We start from the raw sequence: 15,443 nt of genomic DNA, 5'->3' as shown, positions 1-15,443 counted from the left end.
GGGGTTTTAGTTGCCTGTCAGCTTCCCAGTGCTCATCAAATTCAAACATGTACATTGTTTAGTCCTGCTGACAGTATTGTTTTCTGCATAGAAAAATTAAGCCACACAGACTTATTATTCCTTAAGAGCACAAGTCTCGGTCCCATTCCTTGACTTGGAAATGTGATCAGATTCCTTACATGATGATGATTATTATTCTTGATAATTGTTTTCTTAATTCTTTGGAGCATGCTTAACATTTTTCTCAATCAAATCATATGAAACCCTTACAAATGGCCTTTAAAAATAAAATCTACACAATAACCACAAGTAATCAGGGGAGATTTAAACAATACATAATTCAAGAAATTTCATTAAAAACTGAAACTACAATAGTAATTTTTCTTTACCACACGTACATAAAATAAGTTTTGGAATAGTCTTCACAGAATTTTGGAATGTCTGAGTTTGTTGTACAGTGTGGGAGGCACAGATGAGGAAGGTTACCGAGAGCAAGAGTCTTGGGACATCGTTACATGTGTGTGTATACCTTCAGCAGGACTTCGAGTCACTGCCTGGCCATATACAAAAGTGTAAATCATTATCTGGAGAGCAATGCACAAAAAATACAGAAATAATTACCTATTAATAAACATATCAACATGTACAAAGAGACGGGGGAAATGAATCTTAGAAACATGAGTTTATATGTTGTTTGTGAGTATCTGAAGATAGAAGGTGCACGCTGATGTATAACGAATTCAATGTGAATCATGTCACTTCACAAGACGTCTTGGTAACACATAAAACAAAACTCCCAGGGACAAAATCAAGAAATTGCACAACACAATGAAAAACCAACCTTGAAACATGACACTCAATATATTGCACTGTTAGCAAGTTGGAATGCAAAAAAAAATTTGTTCTCTCTCTCTCTCTCTCTCTCTCCTAACACATGATACTAACTTGTACTTTCATTAAATAAAGTTACATCTTGAGGAGGTACTGATAACCTGTCTTTTAGTCAACTAAAATAATCACACTGCCCCCGCCAACAGCTTCCGTCACAGCAGCGTCAGCAACATGGCACCACAACCATGAGAACACATCCATTGTACAGTTTGCTTTAAATAATATTATGAATTTACATACTCCACAATAAATAAAATTCCTTTTTTTCCTTAAATACACATAAGTACAGAAAACATACTCTTTGAGGGACTGAAACTCCTCTGTCTCCTAAACTAAGAGCCAAGTGGCCTGTGAAGGACCACTGAGAAGCTGTATGCCAGCAGCAGATTCACCGCCGTCTGGACAATCCTCTAATAATAAAATCCATACTTACAATTAGTACCATAAAATGTCTTTCCTAAGTGAAACCATAGCATTATCAGGCAGCTTTATGGCACAGCTCCAGCTACCCAAGACAAGTTTGTCACACTCCTTAAAAAAAATGTAAGAAGTGACAAGAATTCCAATCAGCCGCCAGGGCATCAAAGAAATTAAACCAAGACATCGCCTGTCATAATGTGAAAACTGCCCACAAGTAAACACACGAAAAAAGGAATCTAAAATAAAATGACTACCTTGTTCTCTTTTTGACTATGGTGCAGCCTGGCCCACAGTTACATGCTATATGTGCTCACACAAGTACTTAAATCAAGAAACTTCCCTCCATCTCCACATATACATTCATGTGAAGCTCCCTGTCAAAAATTTATACCAAGTCCACATCATGCTTTCTCAAGTGTTATGTGTTCTTTATACTTTGTACATCACTATGAACCAAGACTGATCTTCATTACATGCTCTGCTGTCATTTCTTACACTGTTACTTCAGTCACTGGAAGCTAACTTGCCTCCTAAGCCCTGCCCCTTCCTGGAATGGTCACTGAATGACAAGGGGCTATTGCTGCTGTCTTTGAGAGATAGAACAAATTACTTAACTCACAAAACAATCTCAGTCAGCATATTTTGGGCACAAATAATGATGCAGAAAACATTCTCTGAACACAATAAAAAATATATATGATAAGAGCATATTAAACATCACCGGGACACTCTCCAGTAGGATTGCTAGCACGAGCGACTGCCTTTAAATAATTCCAAAAAGATATGGTAACCTCAGGTGTCTTGGCACCTCCATCCCAGCAGAGGTGAGGCTGATAAGGTAAAATGGAACAAGGTACATAACAGATCACTGAGGAATGTAGATTAAAGTCAACACAGTCCAGGATGGGTTTACGTCTCGTCACACACGCACACAACTACATACATCAAATTGGCCCTCTAGAATCACAAATTTTGAAAGCACCAATTTAAAAAAGCAAGGAAATTTGATAAAAGTTTGGCTCATCTATACATCCTAAGAGTTTGTTATGTAACAGTTTTGGATCCTGTTTGATAATTATAATGCCTCAAGTCGCACATAACAACACAAGAGGATACTTAACAGAGGCCATTGTTGGCAGAATCACTATTTGGGGTGCAGTGGTGCTTGCTTCCTTGTGATTCTAGAGGGCTCAATCAACAATCTGTGCAGCATTCCCTTGCAACAGATGAAGGAAGTCTATGCTGAGTGAATGATTGAATGTCTTACACATGGAAGATGCAAATATATCTGGCACTTACAAAAATGGTGAATGAGGGCAATGAAGGAGGTAATTGCTCCTTATCTTGCTCTGCTGAAGCATGCTGTTACATAATGTGTGTATGGGTCATCTGTCCAAGGGGAATGGCAGTCACAGTGAAGGGAGCGATGAGAGTTATAAACGAGGATATCGTACAGGCCACACTGTCTTAGTTCTAGAACTTCAAGAATTACAGGAAGTTGATAAAATCTATCAGTCTTTTCATAATATGCACTTGGGAATTCCACAAATGTTGCAAGTGTCAGAAAAAACTAAAAACTTGCACGACAACATATATATAAAATAGTGCCACTCATTCATTATGCATTTATCATCAATATAAATTAATATAATAAATATCTATTCCACTCATCACATTATAAATACTCCTTAGATATACCATTAAGTACACCTCCATATATGTATATGTTACAATGACTAGCCAAATCAATCTTAAGTACATCCATTACCATAAATAAGTACCGCACTCAATAAATAAAGATTAATATATATATTCACCATATATAACTCAGCTACCATTAAATTTATAATCAACTTATGAGAAATAATTCATTCATAATCCACTGGTCCTTCACTTCTAGCGAACAGTTTATCCTCACAGCTAAGCTATGAAAGTATAAGTACAAATATGTCATGACCATGAAAATAACACCATTGCCTTGAACAAGTCCCACTGGGTCACTGAGAGTGTTCAAAATTCTACTTGAGCTACAAATTTCAAACACCAGACTAGATGGAAAATTATGGAAAATGGTTTCTGGTCTCACGTGCATGATATACGATCCAGGCCAGAGATAACTGAATCTGCAATGCAGCTCCAATAAATACATGACTAGTTTGATTTCTGCCTGACTTCTCTGTGATCACCTTTAGAAAGCAAAGCCTCAAGTAATGCCAAAAATAAAACCTTTTCTTAAATCTTATGTACACAAAAAGGGTGAAGAGACTGGCATTCAACCAAGGTGCTGCCAACAGAACTTGCTAATCCAGTGGTTCCTGCTTTATCCTTATGTTGCAGAAGTTATCACTGGCGGAGGGGAAGTCATCGGGCGGCTCCTGCTTGATGATGGGGGTTAGTGGTGGAAGCACTCCCGGCTCCTCCTTTATCACAACCTTGGGGACAATGTTCTTGATGGGGGAGGGTGGTGATGGTGGTGGTGAAGGGGATGGCGGCTCTCCGGGCTCCTGCTTCACCACCACGCTGGGTGTTGGTGTGATGTGGGTGGCAGTGGTGGTGGTGGTGGTGGTATTGTTGGTGGCTGTGGAGAAGGTGTTGAGGGAGGAGGGGATGAGTATTGTCTGGAGGTTGGAGGCGTTGGTCCCTGGAGCAGTCTTGGAGGGCAAGAGGACCATGCGCTGGTTGTTGGCACCAGACAGCAGCAGCAAGGGTTGGGAGAGCATCAAGGAGTTCTGCTGAGCACCGGGCTTGGAGAGCAAGAGTATCTGTTGTCCTCCCCCAAGTTGTCCCTGAGGCAGAATGACAGACTGTTGACCCAGGACTATCTGTTGGCCCCCAATGGTGTTAGGGGCAGCTTGTGTGGGCAAGGTGGTACCTGTGGGGGTGGCAAAGATAACCTGCTTGTTGGCTCCCATTGCCTGAGGCACCATAAGTCTCAGACCCTCTCCTTTAGGGTTGTTCGCTGGTGACAAAAACACTATTTGCTGTTGCTTCCCCTGAGTGGCTTCTGCCTGGCTCATACTGACGTCTGTGTTAGGCTGACGGATTCTGATGTTTGGAAGTTTTCCTTGAGTGCCAACTTTGCTGTTATTAGGTTTAGCAGCAACACTTGGCTGAGAATTTTTCACAGACAAACCCTTGCACAACAGCAATTTTTCTTGGAGTTCAATAAATTCTTTGTAACTGAGTACTTTTGTTTTTTCACCTTCTTTTCCTTGCTTCATGCTATCTACCTGTTTTTGTGCATGCTTCCCTAGCTTTTTGCCAGTGCCCTTTGAAATGGCGGACTTATTGTGGGAGGCAGCTGTGAGGGTGGGTGTCTGTGTGCCACTCGCCTGGGAGTTGTTGCACTGGATGGACATAGTTGGATTTATTATAGGTTTGTAAATAGTGCGCGGCTGAGGTGCTTTGGTTCCCAGAATTCCACTATTGCTGTTTTTCACAACAGTCTTTTCCGGAGCATTGAGGGGGATCTGCCTGAGGTCTGCGTGATGGAGATCAATGTGACCCGTGATGCTGGCCTGGGTGGCACAATAAACACCACAGATGGAACACTTGAAAGATTTAATTCCCTGGTGGCTCCTCATGTGTCGCTTCACCTCATCGTTGCGCGGGAACCCCTTGCCGCACACCTCACACTTGTATGGCCGCTCCCCCGTGTGCAGGCGGATGTGGATCTTGTGCTTGTGCCAGTGCCGGAACAACTTGCCGCAGTACTGGCACTTGTACGGCTTCTCACCAGTGTGGTTTCTGCGGTGCACCAAGAGACTCTTGGAGTGTGTAAACCTGCGGCCACACACCTCGCACTCATACGGCGTCTCCTTGGTGTGGGAACGCATGTGGCTGGTGAGGCCAGACTTATCGTAACATTTCTTTCCACATATGCCACAGATGTAGGGCCTGTCTCCATTGTGTATCCTCATGTGTATAGTGAAGCTGGTCTTGTGGGTGTAGCTGTTGGAGCAGAGCTTACACTTGTAGGGACGCTCTCCTGTGTGCACCCGCATGTGAAGGGTGACATAGTGCTTCTGAGTGAATCTCTTCTTGCACACCTTGCACTGGTAAGGTCTTGGAATCTTGTGGGAGTTGGTTGTGTGGTTCAGGAAATCCTCTCGCTTAAAAAATCGCTTCCCACACACGCCACACTCATTGCGAATGGAAACGGCATCAGTGACTTTTATCAGCTTGGTGTTTGGCTCTAAGGTCTCTGCCTCCTCAGTGGCCTCTGTGGAGCCCTCATTTACCTCTTCCTCCTGGGCCTGAGTCCCAACATCATTCTCTGTGTCATTCCCCTCAAACACATCTGGTAAACCAATAGGGTCCTCATCCTGCACATCCATGTAGTCACTCGGTTCATCCTTTATCCTGAGTACTCTTTTCTCACCACTCTGCTGCCCTTCTGATGTGGACGGATGTTCTCCCTTGGCTTGCTGCTTCTTTTTTCCCATTTCTCCCCCATCCTCTTCTTCCCTGCTTTCCTGTGGCTCTACTTTTATTCTGAATGGGACTTTGACATCGTCCGCCAAACATGGGTGTTGATCGTAATCTTTCTCGCAGCGAAACGAAGACCCACAGAGGGTGCACTCAATGATCAGCTCCCCCATGACTAGCAGGCACCTCTACACACCCACAGGGAACATGGCACACCTTGTTGCAAGTTGTCAGACTAGAGCAGACTAGAAATGTGAAGTATGGCACAAGGGTGATTTACATGACTTTTATGTTATTGTGTTAGTACAGTACTGTCAGAAAGCATATGCAGGTTAGTTTTCACAAGCATTGCACATCTTGCTATAAGGTTACACAGATAGTCCAGGGGTGAGTAAGCTTGTTCTTATGCACACTGACTGACTGCCTCATCCTTAGTGGTTATCTTCAGTAATGGTCTGGAATAAGAAAAAAGCTCATAAAGCCATTCCATCCCAACAGAGTCTCTTAGTTACCCATACAACATGAAATTTAGTGACTGAAAAAAATTGCTTCCTCTTTGTAACGGAAGCTAACTCAATGATATCTTTTCCACTTTATATTGCTATCCTGAGATCAAAGGTTTTTCTTAAAGAGACCACTTCAAGTTTTGCCATGCATTACATGTCCCATTGCTCAAATAGTAGGCCAATATCATGCACATGCAACCAAACTTTTCTTTCTAAACCAGATATTAATAACTGAACAAAAGGTGCACAGTTAATGTTATGAGCACTATAGAGCTCGTCACCAGCAACCTGCCTAGCCACTATGTACATGTGAGTCAAGAATATTTTTCAATGAAAGCCAAAACAGAAATACGAGTAGGAAGAGGAAGGTAATAAGTGTGTAGGAATAGAAGAAGCACGTAAGTATAGGTTAAGGTCATGTGGATGGGAGTCAGCTGGTTTTACTTTCCTATTTCTTTGTTACAACACGGCCACGGATAACAGAAGTCAGACAGTTATCTACAGCCCATGAGTAAACTTGACATATCTCACAACTATTACTGGTCATTTTCTGCAGAACTAGAATAAAGAAGGAGCAAAACAAATTCCCATTGTACACCATATTCTTTTTTGGGTTAATTTAACTAATGGGTGTACATACTGTTATAATGGGGTAAAGGAAAATAAGATAGCCAAAAAAAAAAAGCACATTCTTAATCTATCTGACGTGATGTGACCTAGTTTTAAAAATTAATGGGCATATGTAGTTATTAAAGGTAAAAGGAAATTAAAGTAACCTCTCCATTGAGCATTCCTTATCTATTTGACATGATGTGACCTAATTTTAGTGCATTATACCCACAAATGAAGTCTATTGATATAAGAGGGGCCTAGTTTTGGGCTGGGGCTACTTCTATTGGCTCAGGAAGTATATGGTCTGTGAGTCGTGTCCAAAATTTAAATATCCGCGTGTTTAGGCATTAATGTGACCTAGTATAAGTGCACTGGACTCATAAATGGAGTGCATTGCTATGAGAGAGGCTTATTCTCGGGCTGAGGCTACTTCCAAAGGCTGGGAATGTGTGGGGTCAGTGAGTCATATTCAAAATTTAAAGATCCGAGTGAGGGTTACATCATACGTCAAGATAACAGGGGCCAGCCATATAGGGGCCACACCACCAGCACACAGGCCCCAGCATGTCTATTATTCTTATCATGTTTCTGAGAATGCTGGGTGAGGCCTGAGCACAGAACACGGGCTGGAGGGAGGCTGTGTGTCATGAGTAGCGGGGACTCCACCAAAGCAGCCATCCCGCTCATCTCGACCCCTTCACTCTGGCTACGACGGGACTGTCATCTCGTCACTGATTTATAGAGCTGTGAACCTGCCATAATAAAGGTGATGCTGAATAATAATTTCCCTTAGTATATTCAGCGTTAGGGATAGTCAGGAGTAGTCCACAGACAGCCTCACAGCCTCCAAAGAATCCTTCCATCCCGTTCAAGACTTAACTCTGTGAACCTGACATAATAAAGGTGATGATGAACACTGATTCCTGATAGTATATTTCAGGGTTAAGGATAGTCAGGGCAGCCCACAGGTAGCCCCACAGCCCCCAAATATATATATCACCATAACCAAAGTAAGTAACCTCATCTCGACCCCTTCACCATGGCACTCGAACACTTTTGAGAACTGTGAGCCTGTCATGATAAAGATAATGATGGACTCTGATTCCTCATAATATATATCAGCGTTAAGGATAGTCATGTCAGTCCCCAGCCACCTCCCGAGCCCCTGAAGCCGTGGGTGCAGGGGTCGGGACGCGGCCAGCCGAGGATCAATACCACCACCATGCCAGACGAGGCGCCTCAACCACCTCCCAGTTTCTTCGCCTCCCCCGCACACTCCCTGGCCAGACTCACGCACTTCATCGACGACAATATTAGGATTATACAGGTAACTGGTTTGCCTGTCTCTCACCTTTTCGCCGCTTGTGGGTGTGGCGAGTGGTGGCAGTAACAGCAGGCAACCTACCGCCGCCTGGCCGTGCCGCCGCTGGTGCCCGCTGTGCAGGGAGGAGTGTGCTCTGCGCCTGCTCGGCGGCCGCCACACACGCCGCCGCACTCGCTCGATGCATACAAGTCAATAATCGATCAACTTGTATGACTATCTAGTTAGCTTATCCCCATTTCATCCTATTCCGTTAAAGAAATAAGGCCAAGAAGTATAGTTTCTCATTTCCTTTTGGAGTTGCCATGACAACCTTATCGATCGCTATGGCGGAAGACACCTGCAAGTTCCCAACCCCCGACAGGGTGCCCGCTATCCCCAACTCTTTTCGAGCTATTGCCTGCCACCACAGTTCTGTGTACAGAGAGTAAGTTTCATACATCATTATCATGCATGCGGAAACTCATATACGTCATGTTGCGGCATCGAACCTGGCTCTGCAAACATTGCCTGTGCTATCACCTATCACAGAACTACTTTTTCTCTGCAGTACGGGGTGTACGCCATCGGGGCTGCGGGCGCCGTGCTGGTGCTCCACAGCGTGCGAGCGGTGAGTCTATTACGTTTAGGGAGAAAAAAATCCATGCCTAAAAAAAAAATCTCAAGTTCTCTGTCATGACTGAAAAAAAAAATATAAAGTTTTTATCTTGCCTCGTGTGGTTAAATTAAGTTTTACGGTTTTACAACCCCTTCCAGTTCACCAAGTTCGTGAGGGTCGAGGACATTCCCAAGGAGTTCATCGGCAAGCACGTGCGGCTCCACGGCCACGTGCGATGGGTGGGCGCCGCGCCGCCCACGCCCGCCGCGCCGCCGCACGCCCACGCCGCGTCCTCGCTGCCAGAACAAGGAACAAGGCCGACCCCGTTTTCTTCCGCGGCGGGGACTGAAGGAGCGCCCGGCGCGGGGGGCGGGAGCAAAAGCCTGAGTGCCGACAACCGGGGGATCTACGAGGGCGCGGGGGAGCTGCACCCCTGGGAGGACGGCATCGACCCCGCGCTGGCCAGGATCACTTACCTGCAGGACTTGACGCCGATCTTCCTGCAGGTACAGAGTTGAGGGTGTCGTGAGAGGCTGGGCTTGTCTAATCTTGGCGTCCCTGTGCTGTTATTTTTACCTCTCCTGCCTCTATCATCCTCATCTCCATAATGCTGACGCGCTGACATGGTTTCATTTACACTCGCTCGCAAGTCTTTGCGTCAGAGATAATAGAGAGAAAAAGTAGGTTTGAGTGTGCGTTGCATGATTATCGATCTTCTCAAGACTCATCTTTGTCTCCCCCGCTGCAGGTGGATCACAGCCCAGCGATTACCCTTCTGCGGCGCCGGAGTGGCAAGGCAGACCAACTGTTGCCGATCCAGCTGGCGGACGTTGAGGTACATCTCCTTTCAACCTTCAGAGCCCTTTGTTAACCTGCAGGGTCACTAAGAAATGACGAAATGACAACGGGGTGCACTTAAAAATGTGTGTACTCGTCTTCCTTCTCTCCCGTTTTTTTTTGTATAACTGGCAGAGTTTGGTAGGCAGTATTGTCGCTCTGGAGTCACGCAGTAGCTTTGGGATGCACTGGATAACATATAACTCTCCTTATTTATCTTCCGTGGTTGTATTCATTATCATAATCTTCGTCCATCATGACCAAACCGGTACATTCTTTTATATTTGTGTTTCCCCTTGTACTCACTATCGCGACAACATACTCGGCCTCTCACCACCGACTTAAGCATTACAAAGGGCACATAATGTAACTAATTAAGCACAAGAACAAGCTATAACAAAAGAAACTGAACCACAATATTTGATGAGATGTCACGAAGAGGACCTGTTTTCTCTTGGTCACCGGATAAAGTTGAATATAACGTTAAAGGATCTCAGAGGACAGGTGTTGAGGCTGCCGTGTTTCCAGGTGACGGGGGCGGGGGCGGCGCAGGTCAGTGGGCTGGTGGGTCGCCGCGTGTGGTTCACCCTTATCTCCCACAACACCGTGAATGGCACAGTGGCATGCTTCCTCAAACCAACTAAGGTAAGTCTCCTTCTTCTCTTTCACTTCTTAACCTAACTCTCCATTCCCATTTCATCAACGCATTCCTTCTAATATTAAAAAGAAATAACATGGAGAACCTGAAACACTGATGAGGCACAGTGGCATGTTTCCTCAAAGCAACTAAGGTCAGTCTCCCTCGTTCTCAGTATATTACCTACTCTTCCTTTCCTCTCAGATCACTGCTTTGCCGCTAATAGGTTCCCTTCGCCGCTAATAGGTTCCCCTCGCTTTCCATTACTTCCTCACAATGTCTTTTTACTGCTTGCCGTGATCCCCCACTTCGAAAACCAGCCAAGATTAGATTTCCCTTAGTTTATTTAACTCAATTTTCTTTCCCCTCACAGCGTCGCTCTTAATACCTCCCATCAGGTTTCACTTCTTTGATAACGTCGCTGTCAGTACTCTCAACTATTTTCCACTTTCTGAACGACTCAGCCTTCAAATAGTTTTCTTTTTCCTTATGCACGGCCTCCATAATTTTTATTTCCTTCACAACGTCTATATTTTTCATGATTTCATTTCCATAGCCTTTACAACATTTTCTTTCCCGCTCACATCCTTGCTTACAACACTTTTTATCACTTTCCACTTTCCCACAACGAGTTATTCATTGATTTTCTCTCACACTCTCTTATCCCGTTACTCATGGCATGTGTCCCGAAATACTCTTACAGGTGTTTTCGAGGAGCGTCAACGAGCAACTGGTACGTGACGGCCTGGGACTGGTGGGGCCCATGGACCTAGAGCTACACGGGGACAAGCGCTACACTAAGCTCTACACCCGGCTGCTCAGTGCCCAGGAATACGCCGAGAAGAAGCAGCTGGGGATATGGAAGCCGTCCGAGGAGCAACAACAGGGTTTACTAGTTCGTCTCTGGAATAAGTTACGTTCCCTTCTACGCTCAAAGTAATGTATATAGTTCCTCCGTGCGGCCTTTACAGAGGGAAATGTTGTTATTACTCTGTAGATACTCGAACATGACACCGGAGCAACGAAACGGCTTACTAGTTCGTCTCTGGAATAAGTTACGTTCCCTTCTACGCTCGAAGTAATGCATATAGCTCATCTGTGTGGTCTTAACAGAGGGAAATGTTGAATCTGTAAATACTCGAACGAGACGACAAAGAACCAACCGTTGTGCTCTTATTGACTTGTTTCTGGCATAAGTTACGTTCTCTACTACGCTTACTGTTGAGCATCTGTGGCCTTAACGAAAGTAGAAGTGATTGCTCTGTAAAAATCAAACCCGACTTAGTGCTTCCCCGTGAACCACTGTTTATCGCACGAGTGCTTGTATATACCCATTTTCCCTTAAAGGATATCTGTAGCTGTTTAACTTAATAAAGGTTTGCATATTATTAGTTTTTTCTTGGACAGCTGTTTTCACTTATATAATCACAGGTAGGTCATTACTTATGTGTCACAACTTATGCTCTTATGTTCTTATGTTTTCCTTATCGATCCATGATTTGAGATGTGTGCCCGAAGCAGGAAGTTCAAATATTTCCTCATCCCTGGGCCTTAAATCTCTTGCAGGAGAGAATTGTTAAGGCGTCTTTGGAACATAATTTGATCATTGTCTAATTATCTAATGGCATCTTCCTCTGTCTTTTTTTATTTGGAGCGAAATGTTGCGGCACCTTTTTCACTGTTCTTGTCCTGTCTCCTTTATCCCGAAAAAATCACGAAATGTACAGAAACACAATTGGTATAATCTGTTTGGGCATATTTATTGGGAAATACAAACTGGAGGAGTGTGAAATACGCCAACTTTATTAGTAAAACGTCACAGAAGAACTATACAAGTAGCAAACAATATGTACAAGATGAATTTGGCATGAAATTATATAAAATCAATTGATTATTTTATATCCGTGTCAGATTACGTAAACCAACACTCCTGTTTTCATCAAGCGTCAGGTAGAGACATTAAAAAATCTAAGCTGATCATTAGAAAACCAGCGCGGGGTGTCGAGGGTTACCAAGTGAAGGGATCAATTAACTGCGGCACACGAGACACGGCGGGGCAGGGTGACCATGCTAAAAACTCAAGGGTTCTCACGCTGCGTACAACCCTCCCAAGAAAGTAGTCCAGTACACACACCGTCTAGAACCCACGGGAAAACGGGCTTACATAGGAATTGATAAGGGATACTACTGAAAACTGGGTACAGAAAAGGCTGATGAGGGGTATTACAGCAAGAGACACAAACGTGAAATATGTGGCCATTTGGGGGTCCTACAGCAACACACCTTTTCTAGTACAAACAATCAGAACACAGATGAAACCACATCGTTGCCTGTACGAACATTAGTAAGTGGAAGGCGGTTTAAGTTCATATATAAATTCTTTGCACCAAACACTGTAGGAGGGAATCGGTAATTGTGCCACCCGTTATTTGGAAAGCAGAGTTTCCTCAGGATCGAATGAATGGGAAGGGAAGGCAATGCATGGAGAGGGGAGGCAGAGAAAGGTTAGGTGGAGAGGGAAGGCGACGCGAAGATGGCACAGGGTCGTACCTAGAGCTGTAAAACGGGAGAGGTCTTTTTTCACTAAATGTGGACCGTTGTAACCACTGGAAGAGGAGCGAGTGGCGAGCGAAGCGAGCCAAATCAGCTGGAGGGTTGGGGTTTTGAAAAAAAAATAACATTTCTGGGTGCATTTTTCTGCTGTCAAAATGAAAACAATGGGACTTTTCGTACCAGGTTTTCGTTTTGACTTTCTCAGAAAGTGGACCTTTCAGCAGATGGGGGGTCTACGGCCCTGTGGAAGGCAAAGAAAGGCAAAACAAGGAAAGGTTATGGGAGGGTTAGGAGGAGAGGGAAGTCAGACGAAGAGATGGCTGGCAAAGGAAGTTAGATCAGGGAAATGAAGGGTAAGAAGAGATTAATCGAAGAGAGAGAAGGTAGAGAGAGGTACGGGAAAAGAGGGTAGGCAAAGGAAGGGATAAAGCGAGGAGGGGAAAAGGACGGCGAAGAGATGGTAGGCAAAGGAAGGTAAAGTGGAGAGAGGGACGGAATGGCGGGGGACAACGCAGCATAAACAAGCCTTGTACTCACAGGAGTTGATGACGGAGTGAGGCAAAGGAAAGGTAAGATGGAAAGAGAGACAGATGCTTCGAATTGTGGACTGAAGCAGTGTCACCAAACGCCAGTCCTCCCCACTCCCCCCTAAACCCTATCCCTGACATGTGTGCCCTGTTACCCGCCCTGAATGATGAAAGTTACAAGACGGGCGGTCTCAAGGCGAGGATCTCCTATGCAGCAAGCCTTTGTGGGAGTCGCTCCTCCAGGTGAATCAGCCACAGGTGAGGTGAGGGAGCGTCGGGAGGCAGCCAGTGATCCAAGGTGCCGTGCTAGTGACTAACACATCTACACCACCCTCAGTTAGTTGAACTTCGCAAAAATGTACAAGTTTGTGTTTATAGTTACCACGTCATAGTGGACAGGTAATGTTAAATACAAGCCTCGAGCGTGATATAACAAGAGGTGACTCAAGGACACCCTCTGCACTGCTAGAACTTTAAGAGTAGGAGGAGATAGATACCCTGCAGGAGATGATAAAGAGTCTGGAAGATGGGGAGAATACATATACACCGTGAGCATCGGCGAGGAGGATGTGGGTATAGTAAAAGGGCTGGACTGGAGGGGCTGCTAGGGTCACAACCACGAAGACGGGGCGGAGTGAATACCTGCCTTTTGCCTTTCACCATTGGTTCTCGATCTGTTATGGGCCTCAATAGAATGCTGAGCCCCAAGGTCTCCACAACTCTTACTCCGACTCTAAGGCCTTGTAATGACCCACGAGAAGGTCATCACTCATTCTTCCTCTGTGCGAGTAGGTTCTCCAAGAGCATCAGCAAAGAGAAGCCTGATACTCGAGAGAACATCAACGAGTCCTCTGAGGGTACTAAGGAAGGTGAATGTTCATGTAGAGTCCGGGGAAGAGGAGAAACATGTTACTTTAAAAAAAACCCCACCAACGAGTCTTCTAAGTACAAACGAAGGTGAATGCTGACGTGTACTTCTCAGGGGAGAGTCGCCATGAGAACATCAGTGACTCCTCTAAGTAGAAACGAGGGTGAATACTGTGTTGTGACGCGAGAGGAACCTCCACCAAGGCTTGTCTACATGGTAGGGTTGGTGCTCTCCATGACCAAGGGATCGTACGGCCGCATGAGGTAGTAGGGCCAGTAGATGAGGTTAAAGATGAGGAAGGCGCCGGGGAAGAAACCGCGACACAGACGGTCAATGGCGTGGGCGTGGTGGTAGTAGTTCTTGGGCTGCTTGTCTCCATCAGGCTGGGGGTCCTGTGGGAGGAGTGGGGAAAGGTGAGGCAACGCTTTAGTTGTTACACGGGGTCCCTACCTGAGAAACTCTCACTCATCCAGATCAGCGTTGATTTGTTAAGGGTAACTCTACTGTCTATTGCTTGCAGGTGGTGTCTAGTTGCCTCTGGGGTCTATGGGAAGCATGAAACAGGTGAGGCAACGTGTTCTCCGTTCAATAGCTGCTTGTCGCTGTTTATAATCAACGACAACAGCAGATAACTGCAGACAATATAAGCCTAAAGTGACACGCATCCACCCCTCTAAATGTAAGACTACGATGCTCAGACGTGCAGGCTGTCTAGGTAATGAGAAGGTGCATGGCTAGTTGCGGCAGTCCTGCTGCCTCTAGGGCAGAGGAAGGAGGGGCGAGGGGCGTGACGGGCTGCATCCTGGCCCGGCCGTCAACACTCTCGTCTCCACGTCGACAAGCACTGAGGGCCCGCACGTGCGTGGCGGCTCGTCGAGATGGAGACGGTCAGGGAGCAGCAAAGGACAACTTGTCCACTCCTTAAAGAAGGCTTCTCTTCTTTCTCTCCTTGTTAATTACCGTAAGTCTGTTAAATTTCAGTTCATAAGCCAGCTCATGCCTTGGTTAGTGGGCTGTCTTCTTTGAAAGGTGAATTACTATCATAAACGATATATACTTTGTGAACATCAAATTATCTCAAAACGGCACTCTACATACATCTTTAGTTAATGCAAAGGTAAATTAAAAATTAATTAAGAAATTTATTGATTGAGAATTAGTTAAGTAAGAATACAAACAGCACGAATGTAAACTGGTTGCATCGTCATGCACAATGTCATGGTATGAAAAGAGCAGCAATGAACG

At 45.0% G+C, this 15,443-nt stretch overlaps 3 protein-coding genes across 7 annotated transcripts in view; 1 reads left to right on the top strand and 2 right to left on the bottom strand.

Moving 5' to 3' along the window:
- Positions 1 to 336: 336 nt before the first annotated feature.
- On the bottom strand, positions 337 to 8,540 carry LOC127006791 (zinc finger protein 628-like). Its single transcript, XM_050877114.1, has 2 exons — positions 8,209 to 8,540; positions 337 to 6,194 (listed from the first exon to the last, which is right to left on the bottom strand). The coding sequence occupies exon 2, from the start codon at positions 5,910 to 5,912 to the stop codon at positions 3,612 to 3,614; it is 2,301 nt and encodes a 766-aa protein (XP_050733071.1). The 5' UTR covers positions 5,913 to 6,194; positions 8,209 to 8,540; the 3' UTR covers positions 337 to 3,611.
- LOC127006792 (uncharacterized) lies at positions 6,201 to 11,638 on the top strand. Its single transcript, XM_050877115.1, has 6 exons — positions 6,201 to 8,184; positions 8,729 to 8,788; positions 8,935 to 9,282; positions 9,525 to 9,611; positions 10,142 to 10,258; positions 10,954 to 11,638. The coding sequence occupies exons 1-6, from the start codon at positions 8,080 to 8,082 to the stop codon at positions 11,188 to 11,190; spliced, it is 954 nt and encodes a 317-aa protein (XP_050733072.1). The 5' UTR covers positions 6,201 to 8,079; the 3' UTR covers positions 11,191 to 11,638.
- A 397-nt stretch (positions 11,639 to 12,035) lies between these two features.
- Positions 12,036 to 15,443, bottom strand: part of LOC127006790 (glycine receptor subunit alphaZ1-like) — a 45,285-nt gene continuing 41,877 nt past the window's right edge. For all 5 annotated transcript variants that reach the window (XM_050877110.1, XM_050877108.1, XM_050877113.1 and 2 more), the window contains one exon: positions 12,036 to 14,590. In XM_050877110.1, coding sequence (XP_050733067.1) covers positions 14,408 to 14,590 — 183 coding nt within the window. In that variant the 3' untranslated portion in view covers positions 12,036 to 14,407. The remainder of the gene's footprint in view (positions 14,591 to 15,443) is intronic.

The sequence above is a fragment of the Eriocheir sinensis genome, chromosome 33, assembly GCF_024679095.1.
Source record: "Eriocheir sinensis breed Jianghai 21 chromosome 33, ASM2467909v1, whole genome shotgun sequence".
NCBI lineage: Eukaryota > Metazoa > Arthropoda > Malacostraca > Decapoda > Varunidae > Eriocheir > Eriocheir sinensis.
Note: the sequence above shows the minus strand (reverse complement) of the source record. Positions and strands in the feature narration are given on the sequence as shown.